Below are 21,838 nucleotides of genomic sequence, written 5' to 3'. Positions count from 1 at the left end.
TGCCTTCTACTATAGCCTTGGGCTGGCCAAAACCTTGTGAGTGGATTTGGTAGACAGAAACTGAAAGAAGCCTGTTGTATATATATATATATATATATATATATATATATGTACACCGGAGTAAGCACATAAATGTGAAACAAGGTGGAAAAAAGAGTACTCAAATACCAGGGGAAGAGTAATATGCTTTATTTAAAAGCAGCAGAAAATTCAACAAAAAACTGTCCAACGAACGGGAACGGGAAACTCAGAGTTACAGGTTTTGTTGAATTTTCTGCTGCTTTTAAATAAAGTATATATATATGTATGTATATGTTTGTGTGTCTGTGTTTGTCCCCCCAACATTGCTTGACAACCAGTGCGCTTTCACACAAACTCTCACAACACCCGGTCTGGGAATCGAAACCGTGAGTCCACTGCCCTAACCATTGGGCCATTGTACCTATCTTAACATTTTTGATGAGACTCTGTTCTATACTGTTTTCTCCCCCATCCTTCTCTAATTCCCTTTTTTTCACCTTCACCGTTTTCTATCTGTCTCTTTCTCCTTTTCTCTCTCATGGCTCACACATAACCATCATCCATCTTTCTTTTCCTTACATGACCATCTTTCTTTTCCTATGCAACGTTCTAAGGACTGGACGTCTTCTATCCCTCTCTTCTATCTTTTCTCTTTTTAAAGGAAATATTTCTTCCAGCATTCACTATTTTCCCCCTCATTCTGGTCCAACGACCCTCAATTTTTGTTTACATTCAGTTTCCTTGTTTGTCTCCACTGCTCTGTTTTTGTTTCCAACTTTGACCCACCATAAAAGTTTAGAAAGTTCGTAAGGTTGAGTTATAAATATAAATACATACATATATTCAAACTTTCACATATACATAAACACACATATATATATTTATATGTATATGTATATGCATACAAAGGAATCAATTATTATTATTATTAGGTGTATTATATTATTCTTATTAGATAAAGTATAAACAGATATATTATTTTTTTAAATTCCACCATTATTTCTCTGTTGATAACTTTCTCCTTCCTCTGTTTATACTTTATCTTATAAATATATATATATGTGTGTTTATGTATATGTAAAAGTGTGTATATATGTATGTATTTATATTTATAACTCAACCTTATGCACTTTCTAAACTCTCTGATGAAGCCCAGAGACACATCCAAGTACCTTAATCTTATCTACCAAATACTTCAGTTCACTGAAGTGATGGAAGTAGTGTGGGGTACTATTGCCTCTTGGCTGAAACAGCTGTAAGATACTGTCCTACTTTCTATGGCCTAAGTTATATATTTTAATAATTACTGGTATTTTTATATATTATATATGTAAAGCATAATATGATATACATGTATGTATATTGTTATAACTGTTTTTATTTTAAATAAATAGCCATAATATAATTTCTAAAAGTTGATGAATACCACCTCTTGACCCCCTCCATTTTCTTATTGCTGTATATATATATATATCATCATCATCATCATCATCATTTAACGTCCGCTTTCCATGCTAGCATGGGTTGGACGGTTCAACTGGGGTCTGGGGAGCCCGAAGGCTGCACCAGGCCAGTCAGATCTGGCAGTGTTTCTACAGCTGGATGCCCTTCCTAACGCCAACCACTCCGAGAGTGTAGTGGGTGATTTTATGTGCCACCGACGCAGGTACCAGACGAGGCTGGCGAACGGCCACGCTCGGATGGTGTTTTTTATGTGCCACTGACACAGGTGCCAGACGAGGCTGGCAGACAGCCACGCTCGGATGGTGTTTTTATGTGCCACCGACACAGGTGCCAGATGAGGCTGGCGAACGGCCACGATCGGATGGTGTTTGTTACGTACCCACTGCACGGAGGCCAGTCGATGCGGTACTGGCTACCGCCACATTCGGATGGTTTTCTTGTGTGCCACCGGCACTGGTACCACAAAGATACAAATTCCATTGATGTTCATCTATTTTGATTTGTTTTGATTTTCACTTGCCTCAACAGGTCTTCACAAGTGTCACAAGAAGGAAGGTATGCACAGGTAGGGGCCACGGGTTATGGCCTGACTAGTCTTGCCGGGTCTTCGGATGGTGTTTTTATGTGTCACCGACACAGGTGCCAGATGAGGCTGGCGAACGGCCATGATCGGATGGTGTTTGTTATGTGCCCACAGCACGGAGGCCAGTCAATGCGGTGCCACCGACACAGGTGCCAGATGAGGCTGGCGAACGGCCACGATCGGATGGTGTTTGTTATGTGCCCACAGCACGATGGCCAGTCAATGCGGTACTGGCTACGGCCACGTTCGGATGGTTTTCTTGTGTGCCACCGGCACTGGTACCACAAAGATACAAATTCCATTGATGTTCATCTATTTTGATTTGTTTTGATTTTCACTTGCCTCAACAGGTCTTCACAAGTGTCACAAGAAGGAAGGTATGCACAGGTGGACTGACTACGTCCCAGGTAGGGGCCACAGGTTATGGCCTGACTAGTCTTGCCGGGTCTTCGGATGGTGTTTTTATGTGCCACCGACACATCGCCAGATGAGGCTGGCGAACGGCCACGATCGGATGGTGTTTGTTATGTGCCCACAGCACGATGGCCAGTCGATGCGGTACTGGCTACGGCCACGTTCGGATAGTTTTCTTGTGTGCCACCGGAACTGGTACCACAAAGATACAAATTCCATTGATGTTCATCTATTTTGATTTGTTTTGATTTTGATTTTGATTTTCACTTGCCTCAACAGGTCTTCACAAGTGTCACAAGAAGGAAGGTATGCACAGGTGGACTGACTACGTCCCAGGTAGGGGCCACGGGTTATGGCCTGACTAGTCTTGCCGGGTCTTCGGATGGTGTTTTTATGTGCCACCGACACAGGTGCCAGATGAGGCTGGCGAACGGCCACGATCGGATGGTGTTTGTTATGTGCCCACAGCACGATGGCCAGTCGAAGCGGTACTGGCTACGGCCACGTTCGGATGGTTTTCTTGTGTGCCACCGGCATACATATATATATATATACACACACACATATATACGATGGGCTTCTTTCAGTTTCCATCTACCAAATCCATTCACAAGGCTTTGGTCGGCCTGAGGCTATAGTAGAAGACGCTTGCCCAAGGTGTCACGCAGTGGGACTGAACCCAGACCCATGTGGTTGGTGAGCAAGCTACTTACCATGCAGCCACTCCTGCGCCTATAGTAGAAAAAATTATTACGTTGCTATAATTGGCATCATCATCAATAGTCTCATACAAACCAAGACCAAGTCTTTGGAGTTACATGTATAAAACAGACCTTGTTGATCCTCTCATTTGTCCTTTCATAAGTACATCCAAAACCTGTAAAGTGGTGGTGGTCATGGGGAGATTTTTCACGAAACAGAGATGTTGGCAGTTTCACTCATCATCATTGTCATAACATACATCATCATCATCATCATCATCGTTTAACATCCGCTTTCCATGCTGGCATGTGTTGGACGATTTTGACTGAGGACTGGCGAACCAGATGGCTGCACCAGACTCATAATGGGCTTCTTTCAGTTTCCATCTACCAAATATACACACAAGGCTTTGTTGGCCCAAGGCTATAGTAGAAGACACTTACCCAAGGTACCACGTAGTGGGACTGTACCCAGAACCATGCGGTTGGGAAGCCTATACCTTTAAAAAAAGTTACATTAACTTTTTTATTTTCTATTTTCAGTGTGATTTTAACTTCTATGTTCCAGAATTAATCTTCTATCATCTCCAGTTTTCAAAATTTGTGTATTTAAGTTAAAGTATTTCAGTACTTAAGCCACACAACAAGAAACATAACTCTTGAAGGTCACAATATGCTCACCTTTAATCTACAAAAATATTTTACAATTACTGTAGTTTGTTACATTTGCATTCACAATTTCACTCTTTATGGCTATATCATTCTACTAGGGCTTTAGTCTCATTTGACACAGCAGTAGCAGCTGGAAGAGGCCCCACACCAGATAGATGGACATGACTAGGGAAGATCTCCAGAGTCACAACGTCACCTTGGAGGATGCAGAGGAACTGGCACTGGACTGCCACCAATGGAGAGCACTGGTGGACCTGGTTGGTTTTATTCATGATAATGTCTCTGAGACCACTAACCTGGGATTACCTCAGCCTCATCAAGCAAGATTATAAAGCAGCATGGCTCATTACAAACCTCCAATTCAACTTATAATCTAATAAAAATATTAAAATTTTCTCTCCACTGTTTAATGTTCCAGTTTCCTTAAAATCAAATTTGATGTTCATCTGCCTGGTATTCTTTTGATTGTTCATCTTTCTACTGTCTATCTCACCATTTTTTCCCTCGCGGTTCATAATCCGTTATTCCAAAAATGAGATGGAAAGAAAGGGAGTGAGTTAAGAAAATTGTCTTCTAAGTAAAAATAAATTTGTGGGTGGAGATGGGAATTTAAATTTTGCAGAGACAAGATTTTGTGATATTTATTCCAGATCATTACATACTGAGTTCAAATCCTGTCATGGTTGACTTTGCTTTCAGCCTTTCAGGATTGATAAAATAAATAAAATAAAACACCAGACAAAAAGTGGGGTCGGTGGTATTGACTAACCTTACCTCTGAAAGCTTTTGACCTTCTGCATGAATCAGAAATCATCATTATTGATGAGGCAACAAGCTGGCAAAATCATTTGCAATCCCAGAAAAAAATGCTTAGTGGCAGACAGAGAAAAATAGATATAGAGAGAGGGAAGGACTCACAGAGAGACAAGAGGCTTGAAACAGAATGGACAGAAAGGAAAGGAGAATAAACAAATAGAGAAAGAAGAGTGGTAGAGAGAAAAGCAAATAGGAGAGAGAGAGAGGGAGAGAAAGAGAGAGAAACAAAGATATATAAAGAGGGGATGACTGATATGAAGGGGAGGAGAATAAGTAGGAGAGAGAGGATAAGAGTAAAAATAGAGAGCCGAGTGAAATGTGAATATGAAGCGGTTCTTGAGTAAATGTTAAAAAGATTTTATTATTATAAATATTAATCATAATGTTACAACACTTATATGAAAATAAAGGTTATAATACAATGAATGTTTTAACATAAAGTATAGGCAATTTTAACCAAGTTTAAGAAAGTTAATGGAAATTAAAAATTTGAAAAAAAATCGTTTTTTTCTAATGCACAGCAAGGTTATGGAATTATGACCAGAACTTGGAATCATAGTCAGGTTACAGAATTATAGTTGGATCACTGGAGCTCAACCCAACATTTTGTTGGGTCAAGCACTAAGTAGCTTCCTTACCAACCACATGGTTCTGGGTTCAGTCCAACTGCATGACATCTTGGGCAAGTGTCTTCTACTATAGCCTCAATTGTGTGTCAATTTGGTAGATGGAAACTGAAAGAAACCTGTCGTATATATGTGTGTTTGTGTGTCTGTGTTTGTCCATCCACCATTGCTTGACAACCGATGTTGATGTGTTTATGTCTCTGTAACTTAGCAGTTTGGAAAAAAGGGACTGATAGAATAAATACAAGGCTTACAAAGAATAAGTCCTGGGGTTGATTTGTTTGATTAAAGGCGGTGCTCCAGCATGGCTGCAGTCAAATGACTAAGACAAATAAAAGAATATATATATTAATAATACTAAAACTCTAGATGTTTGTTCCCCCAAATATCTCAAAAATAGTATATTTTATCTTAATTTTTTTTTACATATATATATTCTCATACTTTATGCAGTGCAGTATGAGATTTTATGATATTTGGACCTCTATTTATTAATGAAAACGATTAAACACAATTTTTGTTTGTTATTACTTGACAAAAAAAAAAAGACACAGCGTCCGTGATGTCAACACACACACTATCAGCGTATGTGACATACACACATACACTATCAGTGACATATACACACACATAGTCTTCATGCTCTCTCTCTATCACTTTCTAAGAAAAGAAAAAACATTGACTTTTTGATGTACACAATATTTCAATCATTTAGAAATATTTGTAAGTGAACTTGATTTCAAAAATATAAGTTGTTTGTACTGTATTTATTTTTTAGCTTTCTTTAAACAGACAATATTTCAATGTTTTTTTTTCAATTATTTTCTAGTGAATACCATTACAAAAACTTTTTTTGGCATAGTTAAAAAACATTTTAAAGTAAAAATAACATTAAAAATACAGTAATTATTTCATAAAAGACCTGTTTGTAATCTTGGTGTGAAATAATTATTTTCCATAGTTTTTTCAAGTGTATTCAATGTGTATTCAAAGATTTGGCTGCCATTTCCAGCATGCCCTGATACCACGTAACAGCTATTTGCAATAAAGGACCTGAAATACCAGTTACGTGGTAGTAAGGCATGCAAGAAATAGCAGCCAAATCTTTCATTTTCTGGGGAAAGGAGCTGTTTATGCATGATATTGATGTCCTATTCATTGAAAGCATGCAAAATAACCTAGAAAAGAAAAAAAAACTCACGAAATAAGAGTTCCTTGCTAGGAAACTCAGACTTTCCAGGTGACCCACAGGGTCATGTGTAGTCTAGTATATATTAATACTTAGAAGCAACAGAGTGACTCAATCACCTAGATTTTTGTGCGTTAGCACTTATCAAACTATGAAAGTTTGATAAGTACTAACACATGAAAATCTCCAACCTTGAGTCATTCAGTTACTTCTGCTAAATATTAATAAAAATATACACATACTCATATTTTGAGTACTATTTTTCCACTTTGCATCACCATAGCTATACCTATATCTATATATATAATATAATAAATGCAAAAACTAATTTGTGTCACATTTAGACCCCCTTTTACTATTCAATGACACTCCTACTATTCCTCATGATGGGGTGAGAGTAAAAGCAGAGATGGTGGTGAAGACAGAGAGAGAGAGAGAGAGAGAGAGAGAGAGAGAGAAAGAGAGACAAAGAAATTTAGGGAGAATTGATGTTTTTGTTAAAGTAGTAGTGTTGATGGTGGCAGTGGGAGTAATAATGAGAGAGAGAGAAAGAATGGGTATGTGAGAAAAAGAGGGACTGAAGTAACACGCTGGATAACATACTGAATGAACACACACATCTAGCCGTTTTGTGATGGTAATGGGTGATAGTAATAGTATGAGCTGTAGTTGTGATAGAGGCGGAGGCAGTGGTGATGATAGAGGTGGTGGTCAGGGATGATGGTGAGAATAAGCGATGTGAAAGTGGTGATGGTGGTGTAGGGGAAGGCAATGAAGTCAAAAGTATTGATAATGGTGGCGTCAGAAGTCTGAATGGTGTATGGCATTCAGAAAGAGAGAGAGGTTAGATAGAAAAAAAATTGTACTGACCTCCCAAATGGGAAGATAAAAAATGTTGTTTATCATGCAGCTTTGCAATAAGTTTCAAGTCGACAAATTATATTATTGTTTTGATGAAAATTGTTCATTGCTTGAAAAATATTAAGTTTAATAAAATTTAATATGTACTCAATGCACGAAGTGTCATTGTTGGTTGGCTTTTAAGCTAGTATATATATAGATATATATATATCTATATATATAGGGAGAAAATAAAGAATATATAGTGGCAAGCGATCTATCTCTATATATATATATATATATATACACACACACACATTATGTGGCTGACATTTTCAACCTAGATGTTACAACCGTATCTGATTCTTCAGTTGTGTATATACATCCTCTTTTCAACTTAAGACCAGAAAAAATAAAGAAATGTAAAAAAAAAAAAAAAAAATTGTTACTCCTCTTCTGCTTCATAAAAAGTAACTTTAAGAAAAATGGATATTTTTTAATGAAACTTTCTATGAATATGTGTTATATCATGTAGATTCCGAATATACAAAATGTTTTTGGGGAAAGTGTTTTAGGAGGGGGTGGGGTGAGGAATTTCGGAAAATTCACCGGAGTCTACTTCAATTCGTCCTAACTTTCAAGAAAATGGATATTTAATGGAATCCTCTACACATATACCTCGGATTATGTATATTCCGAGGACATAAGAGTTTTGGGGGATAACAATTGGGGTTATTTTTGAGAACTGTTCCCCATTCGGGGGTGTTTCGGAACAGGTCGTCCATATTTGTTTCATATTCTCCGTTTTGTGCGTTTGTGCATCCGTAGATTTCTATTGAAGCAACAAACAGGAAATGAAGGCAAATGAAGCCCTCACCAGAAAACTCGTTATGCTAAAAATAACAGCTAAAGGTCTGGTACACAAAAATATATTATTAAGACAACTTATCTGTTGCATACAATTCCTTTTTCGCTTTAAGTAAATTCCTGAATAGACGTTTCTAATAGAAATGTAGAATACACCAGAAGCAAAAATAAGGAATATACACGCACAGTTGAATATAGAAGTGTAAAGTATAATTTGTTACATAATCTCTACAACAAACATGATATTGAATGGAATAATTCCCCCTTTGAACATTTTTTTATTACATATACATGTGTGGCATAGTTTCGGTTGTATAGTTTCGGTTGTAGTAGCACAGATTTCCGTCGATTTCCGTAAAAAACTTTTATTTTTTTACATAAGTAATGAGAGCGAAAGAGACTAAGAGGAAGCGATTTTACGACGAGATGGTTTCTCTTTGAAGTCGGCCTGTGTGTGTTTGATGGGGTGTGGGAGACAGACAGTATGTTGTGTAAGTGAAGTGCTTCTGTTAGTGTGCGAAGAGACAGACATACATATACACATACACCGAGTAAAAAATTACGATGAATCGGCCATACATACATACATACACACACACACATACATAGATACATACACACACACACATACATACATACATACATACACACACACATACTTACACACACACACACATACATACATACATACACACACACATACATAGATACATACACACACACACACATACATGCATACATACATATACACATACACCGAGTAAAAAATCAGTTATCTCTCTCTTTCACACATTACTCTCTCTGTCTCTTCGCACACACTAACAGAAGCACTTCACTTACACAACATACTGTCTCCCACACCCCATCAAACACACACACACACACACATGTACATCAATGCTTCCCCTAGACGGTAACTTCAAAGACAAACTTCCCTCGTCATAAAATCGCTTCCTCTTAGTCTCTTTCGCTCTCATTACTTACGTAAAAAAATAAAAGTTTTTTACGGAAATCGACGGAAATCTGAGCTACGACATGCGAAACTTCGCCACATGTGTGTATGCACAAACGCACAAAACGGAGAAAAAGAAACAAATATGGACGACTTATTCCGAAACACCTCCGAGTGGGGAACTGTTCTCAAAAATACCCCCCCCCCATTGCTTTTGTTTTTCCCATAAATTCATAAGTCCTCGTAATCTACATAGTCCGAAGTATATTTGTTGAGGATTCCATTAAAAAATATCCATTTTCTTGAAAGTTAAGACGAATTGGAAGTTGACTCCGGTGAATTTTCCGAAATCCTCCACCCCACCCCCTCCTAAAACACTTTCCCCAAAAACATTTTGTGAAAGACTTTGCCTCCCCCACCCGCCACCAAAAAAAAAAACACCCTTTAAAAAAAGTTGAGGGGGAGAGAATGAGAAGCGGGTGGAAGTCTTTCCTATCCGTCATCGAAAACCTAGGAATCAGCTGAGAAAAAAAAAAAAATTCTAAAAGTTTGGTTGTGTGTGTGTGTGGTGTGTGTGGGCGGGGACTGTCGTCCAGTTCCACCCAGAAATCTGTAGTTATGTCGAGAAATGATATCATGAATACTAAATGAGCAACGTATAAACATATATATATATATAAAATAGAGTAAAAATGTACATTCAATCTGATTTGTTCTTTCGTACAAACTGTAGTTGTTTAGTCAACAATGATGTAATACAAGGCATTTGCTTACAGCCAGCGTATACCGAATTACGCAAACTTGGGGGTTCTAAAGCGGCAACATAATTAGACACAGCAGTTAAAAGTTTCATGATTTCGTATTTGGTGCCATATTCTATCAAAATTTTACTTAGACCTTGCATAAACCACGAACCTCTCTTTTTATCCCTGAAAGATTGATATCCAGCAAACGACGAATAAGCGATCAACATATCAGCCATAATTGGAATTTGGGATGGCTTTTGATCCGGTTCCTCGAAAGCAGCATCCGAGGTTTCAACTCCATAATCAAGCTTATTTCCTCTACTGGCTTCAACGAAGATTAATTTAGGTATTCCTTTTAAAGATGGACAACGATCGGGTCTCAGGCAAGAAAGTAATTTGTCTAGTTCAATAACATCGTCGTATCCATAGATAATATCGCCTGAACTACCATGACTCAGAATCACACAAATAAAGCTATCAATATCAATGTCAGGATTATCTTGGTCAAACATCTGCAAAGTATCGAGCATTTCGATCGCTGTTAAATCTGTATAAACATGGATATCAGTTTCATGGAATCCAAGTCCTAATAATGCTCTTTTAAAATCTTGTACGTCTTTTGATGAGCCATGACGAGTATTTAGTGATGGGTCTCTGAAATTTTCATTGTTGAAGATGTAGGCAACACCTGGCTTTTTATGTGTCATGTCATATTTATCAAAATATTTCAACAAATCTTCATCCCTTGAAGAACGACCACTTGTTATAAGTTTACTTTTATATAGAGTGTTATCGGCCGTCATTGCGATTATAGCAGTGACGTGACCTGATTCTACTTCCGGGTCTGCAATTTCGCTTAATAAACATTCACCTCAAACATTACACGAACTTATTAACTTTCACAGTGTTTACCGCTTTACAAAATTAAATTAGAAAATTAGACAAAACAGAGAACGCAAGTGAAAAAAAAATTAAAAGTAAAAAGAGAGAAATAAAAAAAAAGAAAAAAACCCAAACAATTCACCACAATAGTTTGAAAAGGTGGCCGCGCTGGAAAACCTCCGTTTTATAAACTCATTCTACCAGTATACGAAGTTTAAAATTTTTTAGTTACATGGAAATTATTTTAAAAATCTGCCGGTCAAAGCGAGGATCTTTTCGCTTTGATCGGCATATTTTAAAAATAATTTCCATGTAACTAAAAAATTTAAAACTTCGTATACTGGTAGAATGAGTTTATAAAACATCTTTTTCGCTTGGCTTTCTTGAGAAAATTCTGTAGTTTGTAAACTATTTGTAAGATATTTTTTTTCAATTTCGGCAATTTCAACCAATCAATGACGTCTATTGAGGTGAAAACGATTTCTGCCGTAGAGTGTAAACAACATTTTCTGGCGGTAACATATGAAAATGTCACTCATAATTATGACCCTAGTATCGATCTATTGCATTTTAATCTGTTTTAGGGTTAGGGTTAGTTAGGGTTAGGGTTAGAGGTGGGGGGAAGGGTATCTTTTTTTTTCTTCAGAAATGTAAATAAACCCAATCTGTTTCTTAAACGAGGGACATTTTCATATGACACCGCCAGAAAATGTTTACGGCAGAGAATATTTTCACCTCAATAGACGTCATCGATTGGTTGAAATTGCCGAAATTGAAGAAAATATCTATCAAATATCTTACAAACTACAGAATTTTCTCAAGAAAGCCAAGAGAAAAAGATGTTTTATAAACACATTCTACCAGTATATGAAGTTTAAAAGTGTTTAGTTACATGGAAATTATTTTAAAAATCTGCCGGTTAAAGCGTCTCTAATTAGTGTGTGTGTGTGTTTTTTTCTATATGTTTATAGATACACATACATATGTATACATAATATATATACACAAACACATGTATATATGGGATCCGGGCAAAAGCCCCACGGTTACATTTTTTGGTTATTTTTTCGTTTTTAGAATCTTTAGTTGAATGTATCGACCCCAGAATTTTTTTGTTACTTATTGCAGTCATTAGACTGCGGCCGGCCATGCTGGTGGACCATCTTGAAGAATTTTTAGATGGCTAAATGGAACCCAAGCTTGATCAAAACCACGTCTGTGATATAATTAATTTTTCTTTTTCTTTTTACTTGATGGAGGCGCAAAGGCCCAGTGGTTATGGCAGCGGACTCGCGGTCGGAGGATCGCGGTTTCGATTCCCAGACCGGGCGTTGTGTGTGTTTATTGAGCGAAAACACCTAAAGCCCCACGAGGCTCCGGCAGGGGGTGGTGGTGACCCCCGTTGTACTCTTTCGCCACAACTTTCTCTCACTCTTTCTTCCTGTTTCTTGGGTATCGCTGCGATGGACTGGCGTCCTGTCCTGCTGGGGGGAACACATACGCCACAGAAACCGGGAAACCGGGCCCATGAGCCTGGCTAGGCTTGAAAAGGGCACATAAATAAATAAAAAAATTTTACTTGATGCAGTCATCAGACTGCGGTCATGCTGGAGCACCATCTCGAGGAATTTTTAGTCGATTGTATCGACCTCAGAAATTCTTTAGATGATTTTCAACCAACGCATGAAGTTAAGCCTAGAAGGTCTCTCTACATACTAGAAATAACATCCAAATCTCCTGATTAATAAGTTTTCGATGACAACGATTCCGAATATGCAAAAAAAAAACACGTTTTCAAAATTTTTAATGTATTCATAAAATTTCTATTAAAATAAGCTGTCTTTATATGCCACGATTGCAATTCTCCATATAAATGATAGCAAAGTGTGTATCAAATGAAATTAAAATCCCGGTTCAATGACAGATCGATCAAGTTACTTAAGTTTTAACGTTGTTGGTAACAACATATTCTCTCTTTTAATTGATTATTGAAAAAGAGAGGAAGTGCAAAGGAAAGTGATTTTGGCGGTAACGATTAAACTCTTTGATTCATTATCAGAAATAAAAAAGAAATTCAGAGGTGTAATATTGCGCAAGTTCATTTCCGTAAATGTTTTCTTGTGCATCGCCATCCCACCACACACACGTACATATACGCACGCGGTACACATAGATGAAGTCCCATTTTGGAAGTATACTCTTTTACTCTTTTACTTGTTTCAGTCATTCGACTGCGGCCATGCTGGAGCACCGGGATCTTTTCTTTTTGAAGGCCAGATTTTCCTAGTTAACTAAACTATTTGAAACTTCGTATACTGGTAGAATGTGTCAAAAGAAAACATTATTGTAAACAAAATTGAAAACAAAATTGTAATTCGTAACTTAAACGTAGTTTAATTTTAAGAATTTTAACCAATGAAATCGCAGCATTCGAGCTCAAATTATTTACCTCTTCTTCTGTCTTCTACATGTGCTAGAAATAACAGCTATATCTCTTAAATCGATTAATTTCGTCGCCCAATAAAAATATTAACGATATTTTTTGAATATTTTCTTTATTTTTTTTTTACCGAAAAGGCTTCTCCCATGGTTTTGAAGGGCCAGAAACAACAAAAACAAAACAATAATATGCCTAAATCGGTCTCGAGTTTGCGCGTGGAGTGTGAGTACTATCGTAAAAATTTGCGAAATATTTTTTCATAAAAGGATGCCCCCAGCTTGTCGGAAGCTGTGATATAAATTGGGAAAAAAATCCTCGACACCAGTGCGTAATTGGTACTTAATTTATCGACCCCGAAACGATGAAACATTGACCCCCCACTTCTGGTTTATTTACCTTTTGTGCAAATTTGTTGCGGCAAGTGGCAAAACACGAACGTGTATTTTTGCTTGTGTGCGTATATGTATATGTCCGTTTGTATGTGTGTGTACGCTTATATATTAATTACTATGTGTGTGTGTGTGTATGTGTGTGTGTATATGTCCGTTTGTATGTGTGTGTACGCTTATATATTAATTACTATGTGTGTGTGTGTGTGTGTATGTGTGTGTATATGTCCGTTTGTATGTGTGTGTACGCTTATATATTAATTACTATGTGCTTGTGCAAATGTGTGTGTGTGTGTGTGTGTGGTGCGTCTGCTATATTTCTTTATCAATATCGATAACGCAGCAATGCTGGGATTTCATTGGTTAAAATTCGAAGATGTTGGGATTTCATTGGTTAAAATTCGCAAAAATTAAACTACGTTTAAGTTACGAATAACAATTTTGTTTTCAATTTTGTTTACAATAATGTTTTCTTTTGACACATTCTACCAGTATACGAAGTTTCAAATTTTTTAGTTAACTCAGAAAATCTGGCCTTCAAAAAGAAAAGATCCCAAATTTTTTTTAAGACAGCTCAAAAACAAACGGGATCTTTTCGGTTTGAACGGCAGTTTTTAACATAATTTCTAGGTAACTAAAAAATTTTAAACTTTGTATACTGGTAGAATGTGTTTATAAAACATCTTTTTCTCTTGGATTTCTTGAGAAAATTCTATAGTTTGTAAGATATTTGTTGTTTTTTTCTTCAATTTCTGCAATTTCAACCAATCACTGACGTCTATTGAGGTAAAAAAAACATTCTGTGCCGTATGAATATGTCCCTCGTTTAAGGAACAGATTGGGTTTATTTACATTTGTGAAGAAAAAAGATACCCTTCCCCCAACCCCTAACCCTAAAACAGATTTAAATGTGTAGTGACCCTATAACGGTGCGCGCGCGCGCACCGTCCATTTCTGTTTCGCGCGTGCGGGGAAGGGCCCTCTCGCGCATGCGCGAACCACCGGAAGAACCCTTTTGTCTACGTGGCAGTTAGCGAGGCAAGGGGGTCGTAGAACGTTTGACCACTGGCAGCAGTCAGCGGGGACTTGGGACGGCAGCGACCGAAGGCGACGGACGTATATTTTTCTCGCTGTCCAGCTCTGATAGCAGTCGGCCGAAGGTTTTCACCAAATTGTTGCCGACCACATTCATCTTCCCTGTTCCGGACGCCATCTTTAACCCGTTCTGTTTTTAGCGGCTGAACATTGTAAATATTACAATCGATTAACTTTCAGCCTTGCGCGCCCAGAACCAAGGACATCAGATAACCACTTATTGTTACTGTTACCAAGAAAGAGAATAAAGTAGTATATATATTATTTACGTCTGCGTCTTGTTGTTTCTGACTGGTGGAATTCTGGATTATTAAAGCAACGGCTAATGATTGCTTTGTGCACCCCAAAAGTGCACGAGGACTCACCCATCAAGTTCGTTACAAATGCAATAGATCGATACAAGGGTCATAATTATGGGTGACAATTTCATATGATACCGCTAGAAAAAACTGCCGTTCAAACCGAAAAGATCCAAAATTTTGGGTCAATATACATTTCCCTGATGTGTGGGTACATCCTTCTATTTATTTCCTGTGGCCATGCTGGAGCACCGGCTTTAGTCGAGCATATCGATCCCAGGACTTATTCTTTGTAAGCCTAGTACTTATTCTATCGGTCTCCTTTTGCCGAACCGCTAAGTTACGGGGACGTAAACACACCAGCATCGGTTGTCAAGTGATGTTGGAGGGGAGGACAAACACAGACACACAAACATACACACACACGCACACACACACACACACACACACACACACACACACACACACACACACACATATACGACGAACTTCTTTCAGTTTCCATCTACCAAATCCACTCACAAAGCTTTGGTCGGCCCAAGGCTATAGCAGAAGACACTTGCCCAAGGTGCCACGCAGTAGTACTGATTCCAGAACCATGTGGTTGGTAAGCAAGCTACTTACCACACAGCCACTCCCACGCCATTGTTTAATTTTGTAAATTATGATACTTTCACTGACTTATTGCAAGTAAAATATTTATGGCATGAGCAACCTTTTTCGAGAAGAGAGCCGCACGAGACGTGGCTCGTTATCAAACGGACTGCACAACTGAAAACATTGAAGGTAATTTTTCGCTTGGCGTACCATCAAGAGTGTCCTGTGGACGGTTGCTCACGACTGCATTCATCTGTTTGAATAGATTAAAATGGATTGTTATTGTTTGGTTAAAGCTTAAAATACCAGGAAGCTCGTCAGAGTTTATTTCGGTGCGGAATTATCAGAAGCAAGGTCGCAGAATGCTAATCACAAATGTTTGTAAACAGGCTGATTTTGGATCGAAGCGCGCAAAAATAACTATTGCTATTGATATTCCTCGACAATTTCTACAGATATAAGGCGGCGAGCTAGCAGACACGTTAGCGCGCCGGGCGAAATGCTTAGCGGTATTTCGTCTGCGTTACGTTGTGAGTTCAAATTCCGCCGAGGTCGACTTTGCCTTTCATCCTTTCGGGGTCGATAAATCAAGTACCAGTTACGCACTGGGGTCGATGTAATCGACTTAATACCTATGTCTGTCCTTGTTTGTCCCCTCTGTGTTTAGCCCCTTGTGGGTAATAAAGAAATAGGTATTTTCGTCTGTCGTTACGTTCTGAGTTCAAATTCCGCCTAGGTCAACTTTGCCTTTCATCCTTTCGGGGTCGATAAATAAAGTACCAGTTTCGAACTGGGGTCGATATAATCGACTCAATCCCTTCGTCTGTCCTTGTTTGTCCCCTCTATGTTTAGCCCCTTCTGGGCAGTAAAGAAATATATATACATGATATATATGTTTTCAACGTTTAAGGTCAGGATTCTGTGAAAAAAGGCTCTCAAAAATTTCATTGTTTTAAGTTCTGCCCAGCCCTCACACATTTTCATGTTTAGTGCGTTGGTGTATCATATGGTTAGAGTATAGAATAGGACAATGCTTGTGTGGTTGAATGCTGTTAGTGGGAGAGGCTATGAGAAACAATGATAGATTGTGCGATAAAGTATTACTTCGGTGGAGTTTCGGAATAGGATGGTCACATAAGTTGTATTTTCTCTGTTTTGATGGGGTTTTTCATTTTTTCTCACCATGCACTTGGAAATGATGGGAGGAAGTATTTTATGAAAGAGACTTTGGAAAACTCATGATTTCTTCACCCCCTCCTCCCCTGATCAATTCTGGTCAATTTATTTGGAACTACGCACTTAAAAAAGGATAGGAGAAGCTTTTTCGGTAAAAAAAAACCCAGGAAAATTTGTTTTAAATAATTTTCAGACAAAAAAGTGATTAAGATGGAGTTGTTACTTCTCACACATTCTGCGACCACATGGTACCTTATAAGATTTTCAAATTTTCTTCTATCAAACACTTTATAGTTCTCTGTCTCTGTCTGCCTGTCTCTTTTTTCCTCAAAGTTTGTGGAAGTGGTAGGCTTCCACAAACTTTTTAACCATGAAATTTCCCACTCCGCGTTAACATTTCCCTCCTCTTTTTCTCTGCACCTCTCACTTCCACTAAGAATGTAACAGTGTAATGTATCGGTTGCTCACCCATTCTCACCCGTCTCTCTCACACTCACCCTGTCTTTCTCTCTCTCAGTTTTACTCCACATCCCCGTCTCAAGAACGAACGAACAAACAGAATCTTATAACTTAGAAAATTGAAATGGAAGGACGGGCTATTATTTGAGAAGGGTGCAATAGTGTTAGTTTTTTTGATGTCCTGTACCCATATATGCATGCATATATACATATATATGTAGGTATGTATATATATAATGTGTGAATTTGTGGTCGGGTTGAGCTGAAAATTTGCACATCTATTTTGCTGGCGAGTTTCCATGGCAACTTTGAGTTTGCTCAAGTGAAAGGTGTGGCCTCTAGGGCAAAATTCCCCATCTTTTAAAATGTGGCCCTCGTAGACCCGAATGAAATCGGGTTACAATACCGAAACAATTAAACAATAAAATAACTATGTCATTTTAATCCCGAGCAAGGCCGGATATCTCTGTAAGTCTGTTATATATTTATGAAAAGGGCAGAAGTTGTCTCATAAGCAATTGTACAGGCAAAAGTGTTAGTAAACGTGGTCGCATTGACCTGAAAATTTGCACACCTATGTTAAAAGTGCTGGGAAGTTTGCATGGCAACTTTGAGTTTGCTCACTTGAAAGGCGTGGCTTGTAGGGCAAAATTTCTCATCTTTAAAATCTGGCCCGAGTTGACCCGAATGAAATCGGGTTGTAATACAAGTAACTTAGGAAATTGAAATGGTAGGACGAGCTATTATTTGATAAAATGAGAAGGGTGCAAGAGTGTTAGTGTGAGGAAAATCAGGTGGCAAAGGAAGAATGTTTGATATCAGGGTAGAGGAGAACAGAGTTGTGTAAGCGTCAAATATGGAGTGGCAGTAGGATGAAAACGTTGATACAGCTGTTATGCAGGGATATCCTCGCAACGCTGCATACATACTTTCGTAAATACATCGATATACGCATACACACACATACACATAAGTAACTTTTAAAGTGCAGAGGAAGGGAAAGAAAGGAGGGTGTGAGAAATACGTAGCTTTAAGGAATGAAGGGGTGAGTTGACAACAATTGTTCACAGGTGGCATTTCTGCTGTCCATAGCAAAGAAACACTCGCTCGCACGCACGCACACACACACACGTCTACTGTACACCATTTTTAAACACGTGATTACCTGTGTGTACGTTTGTAAATTTGTGTGTATGTGTGTGTGTATGTGTGTGTGCGTCTGTGTGTGTTTGTGTGTGTGACGTCCTATAACTGTCCGTCTCTCTACTTCTGTAGGGGCTTCCCTGTTACTGTCACATATGACATTTTAAAATTACGTCAACATTTTCAAATTTGATATATTGAAATAATTTTCCACGTTAAATTCAATTTTGCTATTTATTTGTTTCAGAAAAATTACTGAAAAATGTTATAGAGGTTTAATATTTAATCAATTTTTCCTAATCAGAAAACAGGATTTGGATGCTGGTATTTGCTTCAGTACTTTTCACAATTTATTACGAGGAGGAATTTTTTATTAAACAAACGAAAGCAAAGCATTACGACGACCAAAGATGCAAGAACTGCTGAAGTTTTAATGAGTCTTATTGAATAAATTTATATGAAACGGTCGAACAGATATGTAAATAATTTTAAAAGGAATTTTTTGCGAAAAGTTGCACAAATTTGTTCCGATCAAGAGGCCTATCTGTCGATGAAAGCATGGTCTGACATGGAATAAACAAAAATGTATATAAGACATTTTATTGTAAAAATTGCTCCACGGCGAATTTTTTTCCCACGAGAGTTCCGGACCCCAGTAAAGTAGTTATTTGTATGCAGCCAATCAGGGTTCATCTTCACCTTGTCAAGTTAAAAAATGTTGGCATTCAAAATGGCGACCTCCGATTACCATGCGAATCTTGTATTGTGCTCCCATTCAAATGCCAATATCATCGATACTGAACACATAGGCTTGTTAGTGGTGTGTTTGAATTACTATAGCAATCAAAGATAATGTTTTGGCCGAATATGAAAGTGCAGGAACTGCTTGAAGGTTTAATAAATACACTGATGTCAATATTCTGTAAATAGAACGCCGCCGAGGTCGACTTTGCCTTTCATCGTTTCGGAATCGATAAATTTAAGTACCAGTTGCATACTTGAGTCGATTTAATCGACTGGTCACCTCCCTCCAAATTTCGGGCCTTGTGCCTTGAGTAGAAAAGTATATTTGTAAACAATGTGTTATGTCTCCGGTAATTTTATTTCATGTAAATAAATCCTATTAAGCTATAATTTTTAGCACACCTTACAACCACCAGTGTTTAATGCAAATGCGATAAACAACACGTTACATGCGATAAACACATTACAATTTTTAACAGAAAAATTTAGAATTAGATAAAAGTTCTCGGGTGATTCTTTTTCTTGTAAATAAATGTTTATGTTAATTTAAAAGAGAAAAGCAGTTAGTTTTAAATCTCTGATCAAGATGTTGGCAAATAAACTTTAATTTAAAAGATTTATCAAAACATCTTATTTAGCTGTTATTTTTAGCACACCCCACAGCCATCTCAATGCTCAGTGACAAAAAGAAACAATCATTAACCTAGAGGAAATTACTATCTGCCAGTAGAGAGGGAAAGAGTAAAGATAGCACGGTACTGACTAGAAAGGAAGAAAGGACGAAGGTGACTCTGTTTTGATTGGCTATATGCAAAAGAGTTCATTACTGGGGTCCGGAACTCTCGTGGGAAGAAAAATTTCGCTGTCTGGCAACGAAGGGCTACTTAGCTAGTTTTCAATAAAGATGACAATATAAATCACTAGTCAGAGAGAGTTATGTCCCTTTATATTTGTTTACAAAGAAATAATATACAGTTCTTGGAGCTGAACAAATGAAACAAATACATAGACCAGACCAAAACTGATTTTTAAGGTTTCTTGAACCGTAACAATAATCACACATAGCAAACCTGCTGAAATGTTCTGAGATGAGTTGCATTGATTGACATTGTCATTTTTCGGATTATGAACGAACACCTAATTCTTGAGATGTAAAAACAAAACCAAAAACTAATGTGAAGACACGTGGTTAGGTTGTTGTGATCATGAGTTCGATTTCCAGACTGGGTCGCATGTTGTGTTCTAGGGCAAGGCACATTTCATGTTGCTCTAGTTTAATCTGCTAAAAATGAGTGCGAATCTCTTGTTTGGCTTTCACAGTTAGAAATTTTAAACGGATCTTTACCTTTTAGCCTACAAACTTTAAAATAATTTTTTGTAACTAAATACTTTCAAACTTTGGACACTGGTAAACTGTGTCATATAAAACATATTTTATTCTTAGCATTTTGGAGAAAAACTTATAAATACGAAGATATTTCACCTTAAATTTCTCGTATTTCGGTAATTTCAACCAATCAATGACGTGTATTGAGATGAATAAAATTTCTGCCATTGTTTGTCAACAACTATCGGCGGTGTATATTTCGTTTGTCACTGTTATTTATGACAACCCTAACCCTAAAACCTTAACCCTAAAACCCTAACTCTAAAACCTTAAAACCAGTACAAATGCACGAACGATGTCATAAATAGCAGTGACAAACGATTAGTGGAAAATCTAGGAAAGTAGCATTTGAGTTTAAAAAAAAGAAAAGGAAAAAACTGAAGTTCAGTAGCTGCAGCCAAAGAATCGCTCTCTGAAAGATCAACAAAGTTTATCCATCTAAACGGGAATAAGATTGAATAAAGTGATAACTACTGTGAAAGTGAGATACAGTATGGTGTAAAAAAGAAGTCTAGTTCCGTGTTGCAGGGAGAGTTGTAGTAGTCGTAGAATAGGTCGAGTGTTTTGATGTTTCTGATAAAAACTTTATTTGCTTGTCTATGTTTTCCAATAAACTCTGCTGAGATATTCTTTTTTGCCCCTTGAAATTTTCAGACTCTAAAAGTAATTTGCGGACATTCTGTCCCTTCGAAGTTGAATAACAAGAGTTTCGAATACCAAGGAAGTTGATTTCTTTGAAAATAAAATATTAATGTATTGAATCAACTTGAAAATGAAATGAGTTCAACAGAAACTGCGCAACACTTTAGCATGAACGAAACAACTATTAGAACAATTAAACGATACAAAGAATATTCAGTGACACTGCAAGTGTTTTAAATAACTTTAAAACACATATGAGACATGCGTAGAAACATGTTACAATAACTAATCTGTCTTCATATATATGTGTGTGTGTGTGAGTGTGTGTGTGTGTGTGTGTGTATGTATATATATATATATATATATATATACACACCCTTAAAACATTTTTTTTCGACACAACCCCCGCCCCCGTTCGACTACGGGGAATACGAATCAGCAAAAAAATTGGCAAAAATCGACATTTCTAAGTTACCAATCCCCACCCCCATTTCTTTTATTTTAAACGTTTTTTTTTTTTCAAATAATGCGAAAATACGGATTAAATGATTCTGAAAATAAATTTCCCAAAATTTTTTTTTGAGAAGTTTTTTTCTAAATATGCGGAAAAATACGGACATTATGATTCAGTGGCCAAAATTTCAAACATTTCTGTACTACGGTTAGGGTTTTAGGTTAATGTTGGGAGGCCAAG

General features: G+C 37.4%; 2 protein-coding genes across 3 annotated transcripts in view; both read right to left on the bottom strand.

The window, feature by feature from the left end:
• Positions 1 to 9,825: 9,825 nt before the first annotated feature.
• On the bottom strand, positions 9,826 to 10,722 carry LOC115222351 (caspase-3-like). Its single transcript, XM_029792548.2, has one exon. The coding sequence runs from the start codon at positions 10,692 to 10,694 to the stop codon at positions 9,846 to 9,848; it is 849 nt and encodes a 282-aa protein (XP_029648408.1). The 5' UTR covers positions 10,695 to 10,722; the 3' UTR covers positions 9,826 to 9,845.
• Positions 10,723 to 21,437: 10,715 nt separating this feature from the next.
• LOC115222369 (caspase-1-like) overlaps positions 21,438 to 21,838 on the bottom strand; it is a 45,053-nt gene continuing 44,652 nt past the window's right edge. Inside the window, exon 3 of one of the 2 annotated variants that reach the window (XM_036511289.1) lies at positions 21,438 to 21,467. The gene's annotated coding sequence lies outside the window, so the exon portion shown is untranslated. The remainder of the gene's footprint in view (positions 21,468 to 21,838) is intronic. The other variant, XM_036511291.1, reaches the window with a different exon arrangement.

This window comes from Octopus sinensis, linkage group LG19 (assembly GCF_006345805.1).
Source record: "Octopus sinensis linkage group LG19, ASM634580v1, whole genome shotgun sequence".
NCBI lineage: Eukaryota > Metazoa > Mollusca > Cephalopoda > Octopoda > Octopodidae > Octopus > Octopus sinensis.
Note: the sequence above shows the minus strand (reverse complement) of the source record. Positions and strands in the feature narration are given on the sequence as shown.

Bases quoted from the DNA above. Each gene is read 5' to 3' on its own strand.
- LOC115222351 (XM_029792548.2), bottom strand. From the start codon at position 10,694: ATGACGGCCGATAACACTCTATATAAAAGTAAACTTATAACAAGTGGT.